The sequence below is a fragment of the Lissotriton vulgaris genome, unplaced genomic scaffold (genome assembly GCF_964263255.1).
Source record: "Lissotriton vulgaris unplaced genomic scaffold, aLisVul1.2 SCAFFOLD_750, whole genome shotgun sequence".
Classification (NCBI taxonomy): domain Eukaryota; kingdom Metazoa; phylum Chordata; class Amphibia; order Caudata; family Salamandridae; genus Lissotriton; species Lissotriton vulgaris.
In genome coordinates this window covers 870,897-895,700 of record NW_028245030.1, presented here as the reverse complement: position 1 = coordinate 895,700, position 24,804 = coordinate 870,897, and the positions used below count along the sequence as shown (strand labels likewise).

Genomic DNA, 24,804 nt, shown 5'->3' with positions numbered 1-24,804 from the left:
TGCGGCGGACAGTTTCAGAGTTTGCATGCAAGAACTGGCAACCTGGATGTCCGCCCACTGTTTGAAGCTCAACGGTAGCAAGACCGAGGTACTCGTGGTGGGAGGAGGTCCATCTGTTTGGTCGTCGGCATGGTGGCCACCCTGTCTGGGAGATGTCCCTGTTCCCCGTCAGGAGGTAAGGAATCTTGGAGTGTGGCTTGATGCTGGCCTTGCCTTTGGTCCCCAGATCGGCCGGGTGGTGGGGGTATGCTTTGGAGTTCTGAAGACCTTGAGGAAGGTCTTGGACCTCCTACCCATTACAGCGCATCGGACTCTGGTGCATGCCCTCGTCACCTCGCGCCTAGACTACGGCAATTTGCTGTATTTGGGGTCCACCTGTAAGGTCATCAACCGCCTGCAGGTGCTGCAGAATGCAGCTGCTCGCTTAGTTTTGAGGCTCCCTAGGAGATCTCCCTCTAAAACAGCGCTCCAGGCTTTACACTGGCTTCCTGTCAGGAGAAGGGTGGAGTTTAAGGCTCTATCTATGTGTCACCGTATTTTGAGCGGTAAAGCCGTTGTTCCGCTACAAAGTCTGGTCGCTCGGTATGAGCCTTTGCAGGTCTTGCGCTCCTCTCGTACTGGGCTTCTGAAAGTTCCAAAAATAAAGAAGGCTCGCATGGGGGGCAGGTCCTTTAGGTATCTGGTCGCCAAGCAGTAGAATGCCCTGCCTATAGAGCTACGTTTGGAGACATCAGAGTCCATCTTCAGAAGGAAACTTAAGACGCACCTATATGCAGGGTAGGCTACTGTAATGGCTGCTTGGACCGTCTATTCCACTTACCATAGCGCAGGGACACGCCGGGGCTCGTAACCAGGCGCTTTATAAATCTCCCTAATAATAATAATAATAATAATAATAGTGCTAGGTGCGCGATTGTTAAAGGTCGCCGACGCAAAGGTAAATTCCGACCTATGGTCACAAAAACTCAATCACTCGGAGACTGTACAGCTCAGCGAGCTGAACTACAGGCTTTCAAGATGGCGCTTGAGAATACCGATCGCGAATTCCCCGTACTAATAGTGTGCGATTCGTATTACTGCGTCCAGTCTTACAATGAATACTTGCAGAACTGGGTTCAAAACAGTTTCAAAGATGCGAAAGGTGGCACAATAAAGCATAAAATGCTTTGGGAACAAGTAGTTCTTTTACAGAAAGAACTACAAAAGACTCACGTGATCCATACACTGAGTCGTCAACGTGATGGCGTTCACGTTGCAGGGAATTCATTGGCTGATGAAGCCGCAAAGGCAGCTGTCCACACGGCTTCCGTAGCTGCAATCACTCATTCAAAACGAAAATAGACAGCGAAATAATGCAAGCTGTCACTGCTTCAGTAAAACAAACAGTGGTAAGACACTCCCGAAAGGCTTTCCAGTAAAGTACTCATATAAAACGGATGCAAACAATGTTCTTTTTGCTCAAATCCCTGGAGTGGGGGATAGGGCAATCCCAAACATGGAACATAGGTTAGGACTAATCTTAGCAGCGCATGAAGGGCTCGCCTCTGCACACGTAGGTGTTTCTGCCACAGTATCTTTATTAAAACAGATATTGGTGGCCGCGCATGAGGAAACAGACTGGAAACTATGTTCTAGACTGTGAAATATGCCAAAAAATGAAAGTATCAACAGTGAAACGTCCTGCGCAGACGACCCTACTGATCTCAGATAAACCCTTAGTGTGTGTTTACCTGGACCACTGTGGTCCCTTACAAAGGGACGGTAACTAAAATATATCATGGTCGCAGTGGATTCCTGCACAATATTCATTTGGATGTGGCCCCATCGCTCGGCTGACACCAGAACGGTTATAAAAGATTTGCGAGTCTTTATCGGCACATACGCAATCGGCACGCTACATCCTGACCAGGGTCCTGCGTTTAGCTCTCGAGCTTACATGGCCAGCTTGGGCGTTGCATTGTGGTACTCTAGTCCCTTCCATCCAGAGGGTAATGCGGAAGTGGAAAGAAAAAAAAATGAAATAAAGCAATCTATAACAGCGGGGTATTAGGTTCGGGTGATGGGTGGGTCAAACATCTAATAAATGTCCAACGTAGTCCTAATAATCTGCCAAGAAATTCTCTGGGTGGAATCACTCCATATGAACTTTTGTTTGGTACTAGAATGATAATCGAAGACCTCGATAGTCAGACTTCAGTGGTGGAACAAAAACCCTTTGATATCAAAGATCGTTTGGCTGTTTTACAGGACTTAAATGAAACAAGAAGAAGTCTGAGTAACGCAAAGCTAAAGCCAACGGCCACTGAAGAAAAACCACCTGTCCCAGCAAGACCTGTCTGGATTCCAAAGATTATAGATCTGGTCAGAGAAAAGATCGCGGTGAAGAAGGAATTTGGGCCTTCTTACAGAAAAGAGTACCTGTCTTAGCAATCAACGGAACAAGATCAAAGTACTACCGCCCCTTGCTGGTAAAAAGGAGAACAGAGTTGAATCAATCGACCTGGTAAAACCACAACCATGTGGCCAATAATAAGTAGTAGGCCCAGTGGACTCCCAAGATGTAGCAGAAGACCAAACCTTGCTACAATTCAAGAGGTTCAAACTGAAAGACTAATCACATTTGATAAGCCTGCAGTGAATAAAGAAGACTATGCAACAAAGCCATGGAACTTGTGCCTCTTGAAACCCAAATAACAGTTCATCAAGAAACACCTGTCTACAATGATGTAGCCTCTGACTATACTAAAATGACAAAGGAAGAAGCAGCTACATAGATTAATAACAATCCTGATGAGATTCCAACAATTGACAGAACTGCCTCTGGCTATTTCATCAATTTCGATGACTTTTCTGAAAATCCCAGTGAACATGAAGAAAAGCCAGCAAACAAAAAATTCAAAGAAAAAAATACCAGAACTATCATCAACTTGGAGAAAAATATTTGATTTCACTGTGGATTGAATTGTGGATTGTGTTAGGTATACTTTTCCTCCTGCTCTGGCTCATTTTGGTTTTAAGCTTCGGAAGAATGATGGATGGAAAATACAGTACAATGGACACAGCAAGTCAGAAAATCAACTTGGTCCTAAAACCGCACAAGTCATCTCATGTTGAAAAAAGAGACCTGTCATCAGTAAACATCACAGCCGTTCCTATACCTGGTGGTGTACATGGGACGCTACTGATTACGACATCTATGGCCCGGTTGAACTCTTTAAGTATCCACACCAGTTCAAGGTTTCTTTAAGTGACTGTCTCACTGAGCACTTTCTCTGATGATTGGGACTTTGAGACTACTAATAATATGATGGGGTCTATCTATATGTCCACATTGGAGGAGGTTATCACCCCTTTCGGAGTGAGCGTCGTCAGCTACGCCGACGACACACAACTAGTGGTGTCTCTGTCCCATCCCAAACAACAGAAAGCTGATCTCTTCAACTGCCTTAAGCAGGTCCATCGTTGGATGAACAGATCAGCCCTAAAGCTAAATGGGACAAAAACCGAGGTCCTTATACTTGGCCCGAAAGGAACCTCACTTCCCCTGGACAGCTGGCCAGCTTGTTTGGGTCCTCCCCCTGACCCAAAAACAGAGGTGAAAAGTCTGGGTGTGTGGATCGATTCCGATCTCTCATTCACTTCACAAGCTAAGAAGGTGGCAGGGACCTGCTTTGGTCTCTTAAAATCTCTGAGGAAAGTCCTGCCCCTTCTCCCCCCTAAATCCCAAAAACTATTAGTCCAAGGTCTCATAATATCGAGACTGGATTATAGTAATGTGATTTACCTGGGCGCTCCCGAAGCGACCCTTACTAAACTGCAGAGAATTCAGAATACTGCCGCCCGGATCATCACAAACACCCCGGCCAGATCATCTGCTAAACCCGCTCTCAAACTCCTCCATTGGCTCCCCATAAGGGAGAGAGTCAAATTTAAGGCCCTATGTCTCGTCCACAAAACGCTGCATAACCAAGGCCCTCCTGTCCTCAGTAATTTTGTCACCCCCTACAAAAATTCTAGATCCCTCCGTTCCGATGCAGAAAACCTTATCAACACCCCAAGATTCAGGAAAACCCGATCAGGAGGAAGACGCTTCTCGGTACAAGCCTCCCGCCTTTGGAATTCACTCCCTCGTGACTTACGACTTGAACCTCAATACCTGCGCTTCAGGAAGCTGCTAAAAACCCATCTCTTTCCCTAACCTGTGCACCCCTGTTTTTGATCCTTCATCCTTCCTCTCTTCCGACCTCAGTTTCTTGCTCCGCTGATTTGGTGAATTTAGGGTTCCTCAGCGCTGGGATACCTCCGGGTGACTATCGCGCTTTATACAAATAAATAATAATAATAATAATAATAATAATAATAATAATAATAATAATAATAATAATGATGTCTGATTTATAAATGTCAGCAAAATTTACAGATCATGATTATTTAGAAGGTTCATCTGATTATGAAGAAATGTATTGCTTTAATCATTATGGGCACCACTATTTGCATAAATCTGCAAAACCTAGAAATGTTTTTACTTATAATCAATGGGAACATTGTCCAACACCGCCAAAAGGCAGCTCGAAAACATTTTATGAGAAATTTCCATACTTCTCAGGGTTTAATATCAGATCCAGAAACTTTTTATTTAAAAAATGTGAATAAGACAGGAATGAAAAAGATGTTGACCAATACAAAACAGATATATTCTGCAAAATTATATGAACAGTTGTCTACATTTGGTTTTGAATTCTGGAAAGATAACATTGAAAAAAAAACAATCTGGGGTTCAAAAGATTGGCAAGTACAGGGATTAGAATCATGATTCAGAGCATGCATATTCCCAGAACAAATAATGTTCCTGAATGACACCATTCAACAAACAACCTGTCTTGGCCTAGCCAAGATAAAAGATTTAAACAACCCGTCTATACCAAAGACTATGCCTGATAGTAATAGTACTACAGATGAGGGGTTAGGCGTTTCCCATATTTTACACCAAAACAGAACTAATACTGATTGGAAAAAATGGTTGATCTGGCCCACAGACACTAATAACTGTCAAGATAGATTCCTGGACAAAACACAGGGGTTCAAACAGAGGGAGACGGAGCGGCGGGCACGAGGAGAGGTGGAGAAGATCTGTGTACCACACCCTTCTTGGCCAATCCGGAGCAATCAATATTACTTGGGCCCGGTCTTGGCGAATCTTCCTCAGAACTCGAGGAATCACGGGTATGGGAGGAAACGCGTAAAGGAGTTGTGAGTCCCAACTCAACTGAAACGCGTCCCCCAAGGCTCCCTGCATCGGATACTGGAGTCTGCAGAACGACAGGAAGTGGGCGTTCTCGTGAGTGGCGAACAGGTCCACCCGAGGAGTTCCCCACATCCGAAAGACGTGACGAACCACCTCCTGATGAAGCCTCCACTCGTGGTCGGCAGAGAACTGCCGACTGAGACTGTCTTTAAGCAGGTTCAGAACTCCGGCCAGATGATTTGCCATCAGACAAATCTTGTGGTCCTGAACCAAGGACCAGAGACGCAGAGCCTCTCTGCAGAGAAGATGGGACCCCACTCCTCCCTGCTTGTTGATATACCACATCGCGGTCGTGTTGTCCGTCAGGACCTGAACTGACAGACCGCAAAGGGAAGGGAGGAAGGCCTTGAGTGCCAAACGAATCGCTCTTAACTCCAGAAGGTTGATGTGAAGCAACCTTTCCTCCGGAGACCAAAGACCCTTGATCTCCAGATCCCCCAGATGGGCACCCCACCCTAGAGTTGATGCATCCGTTATCACCGTGGCAACCAATGGAGACAGATAAAAGGGCTTTCCTTGAGACAGATTGTTCTCCACGCTCCACCAAGACAGATCCGCTGCAGTTTCTCTGGAGATCCTCACAGACTCCCTGAGATCCCCGTTGTGCTGATACCACTGCCTGCGAAGGCACCACTGGAGTGCCCTCATGTGCCGGAATGCATGGTTGACCAGGAGAATACAGGAAGCAAACAGACCGAGCAAGCGAAGGACCTTCAGGACTGAACAACCGGTCCATTGTTAAATAAGGGAATCATTTCCTGTATGTCGTGAATCCTTTGAGGAGGAGGGAATGCACGACATACAGTTGTGTCCAGTACCGCACCTATGAACAGGATGCGCTGGGAGGGCACCAGGTGATTCTTGGGTACATTTATCGAAAAACCCAATCTGTACAACAACTGATATATCTCCTGCAGATGATGGAGCACCTTCTCTGGAGACTCTGCTTTGATCAGCCGGTCGTCCAGATAGGGGAAAACCGGAATCCCTGACCTTCTGAGATGTACTGCCACCACTGCCATCACCTTGGTAAAGACTCGAGGTGCAGTAGTAATTCCAAACGGAAGGACCGCAAACTGGTAGTGCTGCAAACCCACCGTGAAGCGGAGATACTTCCGGAGCGACTCCAGGATCGGAATATGAAAATAAGCGTCCTGCAAGTCGAGCGTCACCATCCAGTCTTCTTCCAAAAGCGCTTGAAGAACCTGCGCAAGGGTGAGCATCTTGAACTTTTCTTGTTTCATATAAAGGTTCAAGATCCTGAGATCCAGGATTGGACGTAACCTGCCATCCTTCTTGGGAATCAGGAAATACCAGGAGTAGCATCCCTGACCCCTTTCTTGCTCTGGAACCACCTCTATCGCGCCTTTCTTTAACAAAGTCAGAACTTCCTCCTGTAGGAGACGGAGATGTTCTTCTGAGCAAGCCCCTTGGCAAGGAGGGTAATTTGGAGGAAATTCCCGAAAAGGAAGAGCATACCCATTTGCCACAAGATTGAGAACCCATTGGTCTGTAGTGACAGATTCCCAATCCTGCAGAAAATGGGTAAGATGACCCCCCACAGGACCAATATGATTGAGAATGGGGAATCTAGGGCTGCTTTGCTGCATTGATAGGGGGTGAGGTAGAAGAAGATGAGGAGGGTTGACGACCTCATGGACGACCTCTGCCTTTTCCCCTATAGGACTTGTACAGCGTGTTCTGTTGCTGCTGTCGAGGTTGTTCTTGCGGACGAAAGGACGACTTTCCAAAACCTCTATACCTTCTGAAAGATCCTCTAGATTGAGTTTGCAAGCCAAGTGATCTTGCTGTGGCCTTACAATCTTAGAATCTCTCAAGAGCGGCATCCGCCTTCTTACCAAAGAATCCTGTTCCATCGAATGTTAAGTCCAACAGAGTAGCCTGCACATCAGAAGAAAAGTCTGAAGACTTCAACCAAGCCCCCCTTCTCGTAGCTACTGCAGAGCCCATAATCCTTGCCACTGAGTCAGCCGTATCTAGGCCGCTCTGGATGACTTAACAAGCAGCAGCCTGGGTATCATCCAAAACTTCCTGAAACATTTTCTTATCTTCATCAGACAGTTTTGGCAGCAACTGCTTAGAAGAATCCATCAAGGCATGGATATATCTTCCCATCAAGCAAGTAGCATTTGTAGATTTTAGCGCAATGCTTGCAGATGAGAATACCTCTTTGGCAGACTGGTCAATGCGCTTTGAATCCCTGTCAGCAGGAACCTAAGGAAAAGCCCCTGAAGACTTCTTTGAACAAGCCGCCTGAACTACTAGGCTCTCAGGCGAAGGATGAGCCGACAAAAACTCTGGATCTTCAGGTGCCACCCTATACCTCCGTGCCACAGTCCTGGAGACCGCAGGAGCAGACAAAGGCTTCTTCCAAACCTCCAACACTGGCTCCAAAATTGCCTCATTAAATGGTAATAGAGGTTCAGACACAGATGAGGGAGAATGCACCACTTCAGTCAGAAGATTGGATTTAAACTCCGTGAAAGGCAGAGTAATGCCCAATAGCTCTGCAGCTTTTCTCACCACCATATGATAGGGAGCTGCATCCTTGGAGGGAGCATCCGGGCCAGGAGAAAAATCCCACTCAGACGAGACATCAAGGCCACTTGCGTCCTTTAATTCCGCAAAATAGTCCTCAGATTTAGTAAGTTCACCTTCCTCCATCTCTTGCCGATAGCGTTCCTCCTCTACAGCCCTCTGGGCTTCCCTCCTGGAGCGTATCCTGGGGGCTGGAGTCGATGGCTCCACAACCGACTCCGTCGGCCTCAGGACCGGCGTCGAACGTGGATCCGACGGCGCCACAGACTCCATACGAGGACGACCAGACGGCGCCGGAGAATCTCGATACGGCGTCGGAGATTCGATACGGCGTCGGGGCTCTCGGCGCCGGAAAGTTCCAGGACGGCGTCGCTGGCATAAGGGCATAAACGGAGGCTGGGCATAAGTTTGGGGAACACCCAAAGTAAATGCAAAAGGACCCATGGGACCCGCAGGTGCACTAGATGGGTATATAGCCCTCGCAAAGACGCCATACATTGCGTTAAGGTAATGTGATGGGTCCTGACCGGGAGTCGGGAATGGAGGATTATTACACGGCGTCGTCCCTGAAGCCGGTGCTCCTGGAGTCGGGCCAGCCGGCGCCGATAAAGGAACCTCCTCAGGCTGCTCCTGATCCTCATGCTCTGGCTCAACTTCACCAAGATCTGGAGAGTGAACCGAATCAGAGGCAGCCGGCGTCGGAGATCGAGAGACCTCGACTTCGGAAGTCACAACCTTCACTGGTAAAGCCGGATTCGAAGGCAAAGGATTGACGTCATCTCTGCGACCTCGAGGAGAAGATGACTTTGGCGCCGATTCTTTATCAGAGTGGCGTCTCTAAGAATGCTTCTTCTTCTTATGCCTCTTCGACTTCGAATGCCCCGAAGTTGACTACGAACCCGACCTGGATTCGGATCGAGACCTCGACCTCGATCATGATTTACTTTTACTCGCCTTCTTTTCTTTTTTCTTCATCTTGGCCATAAACCATTTCGCCTCCCTCTCCTTCAATGCCTCCGGGTTCATCTCCCTACAGCACGCACATTCTTCGACGTCGTGATCGGAAGATAAGCACCAAACACAGTCCTGATGCGGGTCAGTGATGGACATTTGCTTCCCGCACTCTCTACAGGACTTAAAACTGGACTTTCTTCCCGACAATTTAGAAAGGAAATAAGAAGAACAGACGAGAACACCAGAAATGACAAAGTAACTACGGAGAGTCCCAAAAAAACGTTGGCGTTGACGGCGCAGAAAAAAGGGAACTGACGTCATCACGCCGACAAGGCCCTATTATGGATCCAGTGACATGAGCAGAGTCGCACCCTCTGTGACGTCGTCCATGACCTCGCCGGCGTGGAGAGCTACAAAAGTTTCTGATTGGCTGCTGCGCAAGGGATATTCACAAGGTGAGGAGTACACTGGCAGATATATCTATCAGAAATAATTTCTATTTAATAACGTACTTACCTGACTAAATTGATTCTGATACTAAACAAATATAGAGATATGCGCTACTTTTATAATTTGGTGTGGATCTCCTTATTAAGTCGTGTGTCTCATTTTTTGACTAGTTTGTGCATTTTCCGATGTCTTGCACTCCTCTGTGATAAACCTAAGGCTGTTCACCACACTACCCCCTAGAACAGCACCATGGGACTGCCACAGCAAGCCCCTGTCCACTTATAAGGGAACCCCTGGACTCTTTGCATGATAAGGAAAATGCTACTTACCAGTATGCATCTGTTCTTGGCATGTAGAGCTGCAGAGTTACACACTATGCATAGATAGCTACCTAGTGTTGGGCCCGGATGTTTGCAGTTTGTTTTGTTGTACAAAAAATAATTTGGAAGTCAAGGGATAGGTGACTCCTCCTTTGGATAATCTGCGCATGGGCATCGGCTCCATCCCCAGATTGTTTTTCACTATTAGGGAAGTGATGGAGCTGTACAAGAGGTAGTGATGTCCATGTGATTTGTATCTAATTAAGATAATACTGGAACTGATAAAGGTAGCCGGGGAGGCGGGTGGGCATGTGTAACTCTACAGCTCTACATATTACAATAACAGATGCATACTGGTAAGTAGCATTTTCCGTTCGAGGCATATGAGCTTCAGATTACACACTATGCATAGATTGTATAGCTGTACCCACACCTAGCGGTGACCACTAGTATTTGTTGCAGTTGTTTGAAACAGCGTTTTTAGTACATCCTGGCCCACAGTGGCTTATTGTTTAGTTTGCACATCTACACAGTAATGCTTTGTGAATGTGTGCGGTGTAAGCCATGTAGCTGCTTTGCATATCTCATCTAGGAGAATGTTCCCTAAGAATGCCATTGAAGCCCCTATTTTCCTTGTAGAATGGGCTTTTGGAGGAATTGTTAATGTACGTTTGGCTTTGTGGTAACATATTTGTATGCATTTAACAATCCACCTAGCGATCCCTGATTTTGAGATGGGGTTGCCTTTATGTGGCGGTGAAAAAGACACAAAAAGTTGTTTTGTTTTATGAAAAGTTTGTGTACTTTCGATATAGTACAGTAATGCTCTTTTGTCATCTAAGGTGAGTAGAGCTCTTTCTGCGACTGTTTGAAACTGCGAGAAAAATACGGGCAGCTCAACTGAATGATTTAGATGGAATGGTGAAATGACTTTAGGAAGGAATTTAGAATTAGTATGAAAAACCACTTTGTTATGATGCATTTGAAGAAAGGGATGTTGAATGGTAAATGCTTGTAGTTCACTAACCCTTCTGAGAGAAGTAATTGCTACTAGGAAAGCTACTTTCCAGGTTAGGATTTGCAATTCACATGTATGTAATGGTTCAAAGGGAGGTCCCATTAATCTTGTGAGAACAATGTTTAAGTTCCACACTGGTGCAGGTGGCGTTCTGGGAGGAATTATTCTTTTGAGTCCTTCCATGAAAGCTTTTATAGCTGGTACTCTAAAAAGTGATAGATGTTGTCTATTTTGTAAGTATGCTGCAATGGCAGCGAGGTGTAGTCTGATAGATGTATAGGCTAAATTACACTTTCGAAGATGTAATAGATATCCTATGATGTGTTGAATAGACATGTCTAAAGGATTTATTTGGTTGTTTTGGCAGTATATGACAAACCGTTTCCACTTAGCAGCATAACATGCTCTAGTAGTGGGACATCTATTTCTTTGATAACGTTCATACATTCTGGAGGAAGGTTGAGGTAACCAAACTCTATGACCTCAGGAGCCAGATCGCTAGGTTGAGCTGAGCTGAGCTGGGTCCGGGTGTCCATGGTTCTGTGTTTATAGGAGTGAAGATAGGTTTAGGTTTTGGTGTGGTACTACAGACATCTGCAACAGCGTGGTGTACCTCGGTTGTCTGGCCCAAGTTGGAGCGACTAGAATGAGCGTCAGGGAATGTTGTTGTAGTTTGTGTACCAGTAGTGGGAGAGGAGGTAAAGCGTACACAAATAGTTTTGACCAGTTCATCCATATCGCATTGCCTTTGGACAATGGGTGTGGGTATCTGGCGGCAAAGTTTGGGCGTTTTCGAGGGTGGCAAAGAGGTCTATCCGAGGTTGACCCCACATTTGAAAGAGCGGATGAAGAACTTGCGGATGAAGTTCCCACTTGTGGATCTGCTGTGTTTTTCGACTAAGCAGATCTCCCATAGTGTTTTGTACTCCTGGGACGTGTTGGGCTAAGAGGAAGATCTTTAGTGGTATAGCCCATCTCCACATCTGCTGTGCTAACAGAGAGCTGTAGAGAGTGTGTTCCCCCATGTTTGTTTATGTAGTACATAGCTGTCATATTGTCTGTGCGGACTAAGACAGCTTTGCCTGACACTTGTATTTGAAATGCTTTTAGGGCTAGAAACACAGCTAGCAACTCCAAATGGTTGAGGTGGAGTAACTTTTGTTGTGGTGTCCACCTGCCTTGCATGGTGTGATGCAGTAGGTGAGCCCCCCAGCCAGAGAGCGATGCGTCCGCTGTCATGACTATTTGGGGAACTGGCTCTAGAAACGGTCGCCCTTTGGAAAGGTTTTTGGTGTTCCACCATTGCAGAGAACGAGGAGTCCGACCGTCTACCAACACTAGGAATGTTAGTTGACCTTGAGACTGGTTCCATTGGCGTTCTTGGCACTCTTGAAGTGGACGCATTTGCAGTCTTGCGTGAGGTACAACAAATATGCAAGATGCCATCATTCCTATGAGCTGCATGAACGCTCGAGCTGGTATCGAGTGTTGCGGTTTGAATTTTGTTAGGAGAGTTTGTACACTTGTTATCCTGGCTGGAGAGGGATAAGCTAGTGTTAGTTGGGTGTTTATTGCAACGCTGAGATACTGTTGTATGTGCGAGGGTTGCAGATGCGATTTGGTGTGATTTACTGTGAATCCCAAGTCGTAAAGCAGTTGAATAGTAGCGTGAGTGTGTTGTACACACTGGCTGCATGAGCTGGCTTTTATGAGCCAGTCGTCTAGATATGGGAAGACATGAATATGTTGTCTTCTTAAGTGTGCTGCTACTACTGCTAGGCATTTTGTAAACACCCTTGGCGCTGTTGGGACTCCGAATGGGAGCACTTTGAACTGGTAGTGCTGCCCGTCTAGCACAAATCTGAGATACTTTCTGTGCGCTGTGTGGATGGGAATATGGAAGTAGGCAAGTCGTTTAGTACCAGAAGTGGAAGGACTTGTTGGAGTGTGACCATATGAAAATGATCCAAGTGTATGTAAATATTTAGAGGTCTGAGGTCTAGGATGGGCCTTAGATATCCATCCTTCTTTGGTATTAGTAAATATAGGGAATATACTCCTTTGTTTTTCTGATGCTCTGGAACTATTTCTATTGCATTTTTCTGCAGGAGGGATATTACCTCCTGTCTGAGCAGTGTTAAATGTTCTTATGACATTGAACACTGCTTCGGTGGTATGTTTGATGGGATGGATGTTAGTTCTAGACAGTAACCTGATTAAAGTATTTGGAGCACCCACCTGTATGATGTGATGTTTTCCCAGGCTGGCAGGTATTGTTGAAGTCTTCCCCCGACAGGAGTGGAATGGGACGGGGGAGGGAGTCATTGGGCAGGGGTAGAGGCAGAGCGGGAGTTGTTATTTTTACCTCTGCCTTTGTTATTGTTACCCCTGTAACCACCCATTTGGTAGCACTTGCTGTAAGTGGACTGTGTAGGGGCTTTGTATGAGGTAGAAGGTGTGTCTGAAGAGTATCCCCTGGTGGCACCTCAATAGGATGAGCGTCGAAATGAACGTCTGGGAGCCTGCGTCTTCAGGGTTCCCATAGATTTGGCGGTATCTGTATCCTTTTTTATTTTTTCAAGTGATACATCTACGTTAGGTCCGAACAGGTGTTGCTCATCAAAGGGTTGATTAAGAATGGCACTTTGTACTTCAGGTTTGAACCCGGATATGCGTAGCCAGGCATGTCTACGTAATAAAAAGCTGGTGTTAACTGCCCTAGAGGCAGTATCTGCTGAATCAAGTGCACATGGAATAGAGGTGTTTGTAATAGGTTTCCCCTCTTGGATAAGCTCATTTGCTCTATCCTTGTACTTATCAGGGAGGTGCCTCATTAATGATTCTAATTCGTCATAATGTGCCCTGTCGTATATGGCTAATAATGCCTGTGTATTGGCGATACGCCATATGTTTGCTGCTTGAGATGCTGTTCTTTTCCCGGATGCGTCAAGTAGCTTAGACTCTTTATCTGGTGGTGGAGCTTCACCTGATGTTTGTTAGTTTGCTCTCTTGCGTGCATTGGAAACTACAAGTGAGTCTAGTGGTACTGGGACTTTAATGTATGCAGAGTCTGAGGGGCCAGCTTTATATTATTTCTCTATACAAGGGTTAATGACCCGAGTTCTGACTGGGTCCTTGAAGACTTCAGGAGCATGCTTAGTCACTCCTTTAAGCATTGGTAAAATGGATGAGGACCTTTGTGCATTATCAAAGGTATCCATTAGGAAGTCTTCATCTACCCCATGATATTGCGCAGCTCTGTGAATTAATTGATTGAAACCCATAGTGTCTTCTGGTGGGGAAGGCCTTGAGGGTTATATGTGATCCTGAGGGACATTTGGGACCTCTGGGGTGTTATAATCATCCCATGGGCCTGGGGATACTGTAGGAGTAGCTGGATCAGGTATGCCACCCCCCATATTGTCAGAGCTATCATCCCTGTTGTCATCGTCTGGTATGATAGAGGATGCTGGGGAATGTTGTGGTATGGGAGGATGTGGTGATGGTACAGGTGAAAGAGCAGGGAAAGGCAGTCTTATGGGAGAGGTAGCCGTGTCCTTTTTCTTTGAATGCGGAGCTGGAGCTGGTGTGTCCAGTGGTCGCTTTTTTGAAGCCAAAATTAGCTGTCCAGTGACTGGATCTTTAGCTAGAGTCTTCTGAGCAGGGTCTGGATAAAGTAAGTCCTCTGCAGGAGGTCGATCTTTTGGTGCAGAGGAAGGTTTCAGCACCGAAGTAGTTTGTTTTGTTTGTTTGTCAATGTCTTTAACCGGAGAAGGAGGAGTTTTTTTTCGGCTCCAAAGCTTTTTTCGATTCCGAGGATTTTTTCAGCTCCGGTATATTTTTTGGATCCAATGTTTTTTTTTCATTTCCAGTTGCTTTTTCGAATCCCAAGCGGGTTTGCTTGGTTCAGACCTGGGTTTCGGTGCCGAAGGAGTAGTGGTATGTTTCGGCACCGATGGTTTCGATGTCGGCGTGGCCAGTGAAGTTGTCTTTTTCGGTGCTGGTAAATGTGCCCCAGCACCGTGCGAAGGCCGACTCGAGCCAGAGTCGCCTGAAGGCTTAATTAGCTTCTTAGCCAGGCCCGAAGGTGGGGCAGTAGAAGCAGTGTGTCGGTGTGCACCCGAGCCCCAGGGCGAGGGTGTGATTGGGGCCTTCTTTGGGTGTGTCAAGGAAGGGTCGGGGTCGACGGTCTTACTTACGACCCGCTGTGCTGGAGTGATGTCCTCGACTTCAGAGTCTTCTGCCTCGGAATTGCTGTCGACGTCGTGTTGTTCTGGAACGTTGACGCCTTCTTCAAAGATGTCGTCCGGAATCGAAGCTGAAGATTGAGCCATTGTTCTCTTCGCTCTTCGGTCCCGGATAGTCTTTTTGGAGCAGAAAGAGGCACAAGCCTAACAGTCTTTGGCCTCGTGCTCCGGGGAGAGGCAAAGGTTACACACTTCAAAAAGGTCGGTGTGGGGAAACTTCGACCCACATTGAGGACACTTTTTAAATGGCGTCCTTTCCATGAGCTGGAGTCGAGGCCTAGTTAGGCCAGAAGGCCGTCGACGACGACCGGAATCGAAGTCTCCGGTGTTGAAGAGTAGCGTCGACTGGAAAAGCGTTCGAAACTTAATTTCTGTACGTTGGTGAGGATTGCACGCCGAAGGAAATCGGTTAAAACACGGAGCGCTGGAAACACATCCGAGCCCGGTGGCGGAAAAAACAATCTGAGGATGGAGCAGATGAACAAGTTACCTTCGATAACGCTTCGATAGAACTTCGGTAACGCTTTTTCTGGTAGATACTATATCTGCCTGTGGCTTTCTCACCTTGTGAATATCCCCCTTGCGTCAGCAACATTCGGAAATTCTTTTTGTAGCCTCGCGCCGACGTGGACTTGGACGTCATAGAGACACGGCATCGCACGCGACTCCGCTGACGTCACAGACGCCTACAATAGGCCCACGCCGGCGTGATGACATCAGCTCCGCCCTTTTTTCCGTACCATCGAGGCACACGGAGGGACCAATGACAGTAGAAATATACATAGTATACACAATACACAATAGCCAAGGAGAAACACACATAGTGTGAAGCAAGTGCAAGAAAGCAATGGAAACAACTCCTTAACATTACAATATATAAACAATACATTACAGTAACTCTGGTAAAGAAGAGTGGACAATGGGGAGGCGGGTGGGTCCGTGAGAAATCCACAGGCAGATATAGTATCTACCAGAAAAAGCGTTACCGAAGATAGTAACTTCTGATAGATACATCTGCCGTGTGGATTCCTCACCTTGTGAATAGAGTCCCATAGCAATCCCCACTCCCGGAGGAGGGTGTCCACTCTTCTAAACCAGGAAATCCTGAAGGACAGAGCGCGCAAAGTGGCCGTCCCTCCTCACCTCAGTATCCAAGCAGTAATGCTTCGCGAACGTGAGGAGGGAAGACCAAGTTGCCCCCCTACAAATGTCCTCTACAGGAACACCTCTAGCTAATGCTGAGGTAGACGACTTAGCTCTAGTAGAATGAGCCCTTATACCCTCTGGAGGTTCCTTACCAGCCAAAGAGTAGCAGATCTTTATACAAAGTACGATCCATCTTGACAATGTTCTTTTATGGACCGCTCTACCTCTTTTGCGGCCAGCAAACCCAACGAAGAGCTGTTCATCCAAACGACAGTCTTTAGTTCTGTCCAGGTAAAAAGACACCGCCCTCTTAGGGTCCAGACGGTGTAACCTCTCCTCCTCCTTGGAACGGTGTGGGGGAGGATAAAAGGTAGGGAGGGTAATGGATTGACTAAGGTGGAAAGGAGTCACCACCTTAGGAAGAAAAGCAGCCCTGGTCCTAAGAACCATTCGATCAGCATGAATGGTCAAGAAAGGGGGCTTGGAACTAAGAGCTTGAAGCTCACTTATCCTCCTTGCTGAGGTTATTGCAACGAGGAAGACTGCCTTAAGAGTTAAAAGCCTCATAGGACATTTATGAAAAGGCTCAAAGGGAGCACCCATCAGAAAGGTCAAGACAAGATTTAAGTCCCACTGAGGCACAATAAAAGGAGTAGGAGGGAACTTATTTGTAAGGCCCTTTAAAAACCTTAAAACTACTGGAGACTTGAAAAGAGACGGCTGGTCAGGTAAACAGAGAAAAGCCGACAGCGCCGAAAGATAGCCCTTAACCGTGGCAACAGCAAGCCCTTGCTGCGCCAGAGAAAGGGCAAACTAGAGAACATAAGACAAACGGGCTCTCAAAGGGTCAATAGAATTCCCACCACACCAAGTGACAAATTTTGACCATCTATATGAATAGTTACTATCAACAGAAGAGTGCCCACACAGGGATAGTAGTGTCCAGCACAGAGAAGAAAATGGGAGTCAAATCAACCTGAATAGGAATTTCTCAGGGATTTCTTGAAAGCCCTCACTCACCACCCCGGGTGGTGACATGCTTCATCATCGGGCCCACCAGGAGAAGCCGAATGCCTCCCTGGTGTGCTGCAACGCCAGGTTACTGCGGAGCGGGATTTTGTTGTGACAAAGTGTATGAAAAAAGTGAGTTTAAAAAATACCAAACAGCTTTACCAAACAAAAAACTTTATTCCGTGGTTAGCTGGGTATTGGTTAAAAGGTATGTGCAGGGAAATATACTAACTAATGTGTTGGGTGTTCTCCCCTTTTAAATTACAACGGGGTCAACATGTTTCTGACCTTTAAGTGTATGGATATTACTGGGCATTCGTCAGGACCATGTAATTGTGTACCTCCGCAGTAACCTGGCGTTGCAGCACACCAGGGAGGCATTCGGCTTCTCCTGGTGGGCCCGATGATGAAGCATGTCACCACCCAGGGTGGTGAGTGAGGGCTTTCAAGAAATCCCTGAGAAATTCCTATTCAGGTTGATTTGACTCCCATTTTCTTCTCTGTGCTGGACACTACTATCCCTGTGTGGGCACTCTTCTGTTGATTGTAACTATTACCTGGGGGACCGAGAGTGCCTCTTTCCCTCTCTCTCTAGTTGTTTCCATTCATCTTTATGAATAGACAGATTTAGTGGAGTCACGCCTGGCTGACAAGATGACATCCACCACGTCAGGTGTGAGAGAAAAGGAAATCAGGTTGCCCCGTTCAATCTCCAGGCATGAAGGTGCAATGTCTGGAGGTGGGGGTGTAGAACCTGCCCCTCCATCTGAGAGAGGAGGTCTGCCCCTGAGAGGGAGACGGAGCGGCGGGTGAGAGGAGAGGTGGAGAAGATCTGTATACCACACCCTTCGTGGCCAGTCCGGGGCGACCAATATAACTTGGGCCCGGTCTTGGCGAATCTTCCTCAGAACCCGAGGAATCAAAGGTATGGGAGGAAACGGGTAAAGGAGTTGACTTCCCCAACTCAACAGAAACGCGTCCCCCAAGGCCCCTTGCATCGGATACTGGAGACTGCAGAAGGACGGGCAGTGAGCATTCTCGCAAGTTGCGAACAGGTCCACCTAAGGAGTCCCCCACGTCCGAAAGACGTGACGTACCACCTCCGGGTGAAGCCTCCACTCGTGGTCGGCAGAGAACTGCCGACTGAGACTGTCTGCACGCACGTTCAGAACTCCGGACAGATGATTTGCCATCAGACAAATCTGGTGGTCCTGAACCCAGGACCAGAGACGCAGAGCCTCTCTGCAGAGACACTGCGACCCCACTCCTCCCTGCTTGTTGATGTACCACATCGCGGTCAAGTTGTCCGTCAGGACTTGGATCGACCGACCGCGAAGGGAGGAAGGCCTTGAGCGCCAGACGTATCGCCCGCAATTCTAGAAGGTTGATGTGAAGCAACCTTTCCTCTGGAGACCAAAGACCCTTGACCTCCAGATCCCCCAGATGATCACCCCACCCTAGAGTGGATGCATCCGTAATCACTGTGGCCACTGGAGGAGGCAGCTGAAAAGGCTTCCCCTGAGACAGGTTGCCTTCCACGCCCCACCAAGCCAAATCCGCCGCAGCTTCTCTGGAGATCCTCACTGACTCCCTGAGATCTCCGTTGTGCTTATACCACTGCCTGCGGAGGCACCACTGGATCGCCCTCATGTGCCAGTGTGCATGGTTGACCAACAGAATGCAAGAAGCCATCAGACCGAGCAGGCGAAGGACCTTCAGGACTGGAACGACCGCTCCATTGAAAAATAAAGGAATCATTTCCTGTATGTCGCGAATCCTTTGTGGAGGAGGGAATGCACGACATTCAGTTGTGTCTAGTACTGCACCTATGAACAGGTTGCGCTGGGAGGGCGAGATTTGGATACATTTATCGAAAAACCCAACCGGTACAACAACTGGGTTGTCTCCTGCAGATGATGGAGCACTCTCTCTGGCGACTCTGCCTTGATCAGCCAGTCGTCCAAATAAGGGAATACAGGAATCCCCGACCTTCTGAGATGCGCCGCCACCACTGCCATCACCTTGGTGAAGACTCGAGGCTCAGTAGTAAGCCCAAACGGAAGGACCGCAAACTGATAGTGCTGCGATCCCACCGTAAAACAGAGATACTTCCTGTGCAACTTCAGGATGGGGATGTGAAAGTACGCATCCTGCAAGTCGAGCGACACCATCCAGTCTTTTTCCAGCAGAGCCTGAAGAACCTGAGCATGGGTGAGCATCTTGAATTTCTCTTGTTTCAGATCAAAATTCAAGATCCTGAGATCCAAGATTGGACAAAGCCTGCCATCCTTCTTGGGGATCAGAAAATACCGGGAGTAGCATCCCTGACCATTTTCCTGCTCCGGGACCACCTCTATCGTACCCTTTCTCAACAGAGTTTGAACTTCCTCCTGTAGGAGTAACAGATGTTCCTCTGAGCAATATCCCTGGCAAGGAGGTTAATTGGGAGGGAAACTAGAAGTAACTAGAAGCTACAGAGTATCCCAAAACCGTTAGCGTCGACGACGCGGAAAAAAGGGAACTGATGTCATCACGCCGGCGTGGGCCTATTGTAGGCGTCGGTGACATCAGCGGAGTCGCGTGCGATGCCGTGTCTCTATGACGTCCAAGTCCACGTCGGCGCGAGGCTACAAAAAGGATTTCCGAATGTTGCTGACGCAAGGGGGATATTCACAAGGTGAGGAATCCATACGGCAGATGTATCTATCAGAAGCCCATGCGCAGTATCATCCAAAGGAGGTGTCACCTATCCCGTGACTTCCAAAGACTTTTCTACTACAAAACAAACTGAAAACATCCGAGCCCAACACTAGGTGGCCATCTATGCATAGTGTGTAATCTGCAGCTCATATGCCTCGAACATCTAATTTTGATATATCATATGAAGAGCCAGCTTCCTACAGTATAGGGGTCCGTAATAGACCTCTGTCTCTCACAGTGCATATAGGCTTGAAACCCCACTATCTCAAACCCTGAACATCTTGGGAGGAGACACAGTACTACTTTTAGAGAATTTGGTTAAGAAATTCCTCAGTGAATGAAACTCCAGATCCACATCGAAGTCACAGAAAAAAAGAGAACTGGCATCAATGAGCTGGGGCGGGCGCTTAATGGTCTTGGCTGTTCCGCCTGACGTCACTTCTGACGCCAAATGACTCCATAGCCCTCTACCAGCGACCTCATTGATTTGAGGTTTTATAGATCCAGTCTGACGCTTGGAGGAAGTTCCTCAAGTGAGGAACGTGCAAGTCGAAGCATCCATCAAAATATGTTTTATAAAAACACTTTTGTTTAATGGCTACAAAATCTGGTTCACAGACCAAGCCAGTACATAGGCGGAGATTTTAGTGTTTTGTCTGTTACAGAAGCCCCCCATCATGAGTAATCCTGCTATTCAGTTAGAGTGTATTAAAATCCAAAGGCTCTGGCACACAGTTGTAAATGACTATACCTACAACAGATCCTACCCAATATCCAAAGCTGGTCTTAGTACTAGAAAAACAGCTGTCAAAGCTCCTCAAAAGTACAGGAAGTCCCCTGGCAGCCCAACACCAGATTCTATTTCCAGGCACTGATAAGGAACAGGGCACAGTAACTTAAAAATAGACTTAAAACACATGTTTGTTTCAATGCATTTGTTAGTGAGGCAAAGATTGCAGAGTGAAATCCAAACCTAAGCAAGGTAAATTAGTCTATGTGTTCAAGAGTGCAAATTCCCTGCCACGAAAGAGAATTCCACCAAATAATGCTTATACCTGCTTCAATGCCCACTCTTTCACAAAGTTTGCAATTTTCTTTCTTGGTCCAAGTGGTATGCCCATTTCTTTCAGGTCATCAATGGTACACATCAGCTAGGAAAGAAAAACAAAGTTTGAAGGCAATTTTTCCTTACGGTCAAGATAAAAGTCACAGACAAGAAATTTGAAAAAGCGAAACATTAAAAAAGAAATACATTAAATTAATACCGCACAGAGCACCTCAACCAGGAACTTTGCCTTGCTGGTCACCGGACAACGATATTGTCCAAGATCAACCAAGCTCGTGGTCCTCCCTATTCAAGAACCTGCTGGGCCTCCTAACCAGAAGAATTTTCAAAATATTTGCCCTGAATTCTAGACCTAGTATAGGCTTTCCAAACACTGTTGCAGACTGGTGCAGTATTGTGTGTTCAAAGAAAATTGGCACTATGCCTCGAAAAACATAGACTTGCTTCTCTAAGCACTGTATCACATAGACCTCAAGGATGTGTTGTTGCAAAACTATCATCACAATCTAAATGTGAATGCCAGTGCACATCACTCATAAAATATCTGAAACTGAACACTAGGTGCAACCAGTGGGACAGAAAACACCTTCTACGACTTGTAGTGTGACAAATATTAGGAGTGGCAGTTTTAGTGTCCTGAATGATGAGACACAATTAAGGTATCAAATTTCTATTGTCAGCTAGCAAAGTTATTACAATTTGTTCATAATAGGCCAAAAAAGTAACAAATACAAAACATCATGATTACCAGAGACTCCATGTCAATCTTCTCTTGTTCAAAGGTGCTGTTGTACTCAGACAGGCTCAGCAACTGCAGGGTCTCCTGGAGAGTCGGCAATTGGTCATGTTCCATTTCCAGATCATCAGCCTCCACCATAAGAGAGCCCTCAGGTATAGTACTGGATGCCTGATGGGGAACATAAGAAAGAATAACACATGCACTGAACTGTAATCAACAAAGTCTTCAAAGAAGTAGAAAACCTGCACCTAAAATAGTCCTGCACTATTAAGAGAGTACTGGTGACGAAAGGAACACATTCAGCCAGATAATATGTTTAACTATTCAAACCTTGTACCGTAAAACAACTGCATTTTCAAACATGGAGCTGGTGGTGCTATGGGATCATATTTACAGAGGTCTTACTTGCGGCGTCGATCAGAAACAGTTATTCTGCCACCAAGGGACTTAATTCACCTCAGTTTCAACACATTCCCTCTACTAAAGAGAATGTTTTTATTGGAGATGAAAAAGAAAAAACATTATTTACTAGTAACTAGTTCTGCATTAAGGGATTCTCTCCAATATTCATAACAAGCACTGGCATAGCCAGTAGGTTTCGCCTTTGGGACCTTAAAGTGTTTAGCCAGAGCTATTAGTTTTGCCAACATCTTTAAGCTATGTTGTCGAGCATTGTGAAGGCTGTGCAACATATTGAAAAGATAATATAAAGCGTCTAAAGCATTTCTGTTACCTTATATATAACTAAGAAGACATTATGTACAACGGAACAACCCTATTAAAAAAAGAATTAACATACCAAATGTCTTCAAGTTTTTAGGTCTCCCCTGACCCAGCGCATGCGCGGGTCTGGCAAGAATTTTAGTAAGGGCTTCAAAAAATGCTACCATGGCTGGCCTACAGCTTGCGTGCAAGTGCGCAGGCGCGCGCTTACGAGCAGAGGTGCAATATGGCTTTCCTCATCATGCTCATTAAGCGCATCGCACGCCGCGCTTGATCGCGATCACTTTCGCTGCTGCTTTGCTGTTCTCAGTGAGCCAGTATTTTATTGTTTCTTTTTATGGCCGCGCGGCCAGTGCTTGTTTCCTTTGTATTTGGTGTTTATTTAAATACTAGCACTCTTTACCATTGGGAAGACAGATTTGATGGAAAAGAAGGTGTATGTTTCCTTTGTTTTGTAGTGTTGGAAGAAGTTGGATCAGAAATATTCCTTGCTCCCCATTAAGATATCTTTACAATCGTTCACATGAGAGTTTTCATACAAGTAGGAGATTGGACAGTACCATTCAGGAGCCTGACACTGAGTTTGCATGTCTATTAGCATCACTGGTCTCCTAAGGCATGTGGTGAGGGCATGGGTTTATACTTCAGACTGCTGTTGCTTACGAGACGTGCATCTCATTATAGCTACTCTGATTCTAGGCTTAAACAGTAGATGAATAATGTTACTTTGGCTGTGCATTTCTGGCTTGTGTACATTCATATTTAATAGTACTGTGTTGTCTTTCATGCACGCTGAAGAGGGTGACCATCAAATTGGATGAGAGTCTCATGCACTACACAATGTTGCAAAACAAGTCACCTTAAACCTCGAGTCTAAGTTTCCTGTTCTTTAAATTAGGTATCCAACAGCCAGATAAATCATTAACTAATACATTTTTATGCCAGAATTTCTACGAAACCAAATGCCTTTCCATTCCCAACCTTGGGCAAGAATAATTTAACTAACATCAGTATCGCCATTACAGTTGTGGAAATTGATTTAAAAAAAAAAAAAAACTGCCTGTCCATGGGACGAGACACTTCAAAAATCTTTCATGATTAAAAATTCACTTTTCCTTTTAGGAGCCATGCATTGTGTTATCAAATTATGACAGTGTTCGCATTTTATCAGCTCTCTGAAAATACCAGCGCTCTACTTCTGTGTATACAGAGGCTCTCTTTATGAATGCATTCTGTTTAGGCAAGCTTGTAGTGTTCTGATGGGATTTTGTATATGGCAGCACTTTGTTATGCCAGATTTGTGAATATAAGAGTGTGCATTATGTATCATTGTTCCAGCTGTACTATTGCTCTTTAACTTACTTTGGTTTCCTAGGTCGTGTCTTGAAAACCTCTTTGGTAAACTTACTTTTAGCATTGACTAGATTTTCACAAAACATTGTTGTACAGAAAAACAGAATGTACTAGCAGTCCCGTTCCTAGGTTAATCAGCACGACAGCTCAATCTGACCTTCTCTTCTTGACCACATCATGAGATTTGTAGGCGATCATTGTATCTCACTATGCCTCAGTTCCTGTCTTTGCAATCATTGTGAGCATAATCCAAGCACTCAGTCAAATCCTGGACATTTACGTTTTACAACTGTATAAACTGCCAAGTTTTGTCAGTCAACATGTTATAGGTCTGATTATCAAAGCTATTTATACATGTAAGTTTGGCTTACACACGCAAAGTTAAGTTTGCTTACATGCAGAATTTCATGTGGACATATATACTATCTGGGGGTGCAAGTAGAAGTTATCTGTAGTTTCAGGGCTTGAATCCTCTGTGAGGTTGTGTACACCCACCAACTGACGCTTTTATGTAACCAACTCCTCTCCACCCTGTTCCCACCCCAGAAAAGGTCTTAACTACTCATGACAAAAACAGGAGTAAAAAGTCTTCCAGGATAGGATGGGCCTCCCCTCAACCCCTCTCAAAAAAACTTTTGGGATGCACAGAAAAAAGACTTGCCGGTCACTTTACATAAATACAGGGCACCTAATTAATTTTTTTTATTTGTTGCCCATAATGGCGTGACGCTCCCTCTCCATTATTTTTTCTAAAATATTGGCATGCATCAAATGGATTTCAATAAATTATGCCTTAGAAAAATCATATTTAATGTTGTTCTTTAAGATTGCACAATTGTTTAGCAAAGCTGTCGATCTTTTGTTCAATTTTGACTTTTTTTTTCCAAGTTGCAGATTTTTTTGGTAGATTTTATTTGAGGTCCATCAATCGAAAACCAGGCCTACTTTATTCAACATGTATTTAAATAGTATCAGGGTGAAATAAAAATGGCCATAAATTCTTACATTTTGCAAAAATGTATACATTTTCATATTGGAATCTCTGCCAGTTATTTAAACTAGGCTTTCAGCTCTCTACATTTTGTTAATGCTATCACCCTAACAGTAAAGGTAAGCATTTAACTTTACTGTGCTACCGCAAACTGGCAGCCAAGAGGTTTAAACCTACTCTTACCTGGGATGTTGTTTCTGTAGGCAGCAGTTTATTTAAGGA

General features: G+C 45.8%; 1 protein-coding gene across 1 annotated transcript in view; it reads right to left on the bottom strand.

Annotated features, from left to right (window-relative positions):
• The window catches only part of LOC147666659 (SEC23-interacting protein-like), a 257,834-nt gene that overhangs the window by 23,568 nt on the left and 209,462 nt on the right, over positions 1-24,804 (bottom strand). The window contains exons 11-12 of the mRNA XM_086948989.1: positions 21,525-21,683; positions 20,766-20,861 (exon numbers count right to left, since the gene is read on the bottom strand). Of these exons, the coding sequence (XP_086805115.1) occupies positions 20,766-20,861; positions 21,525-21,683 (255 nt within the window). The remainder of the gene's footprint in view (positions 1-20,765; positions 20,862-21,524; positions 21,684-24,804) is intronic.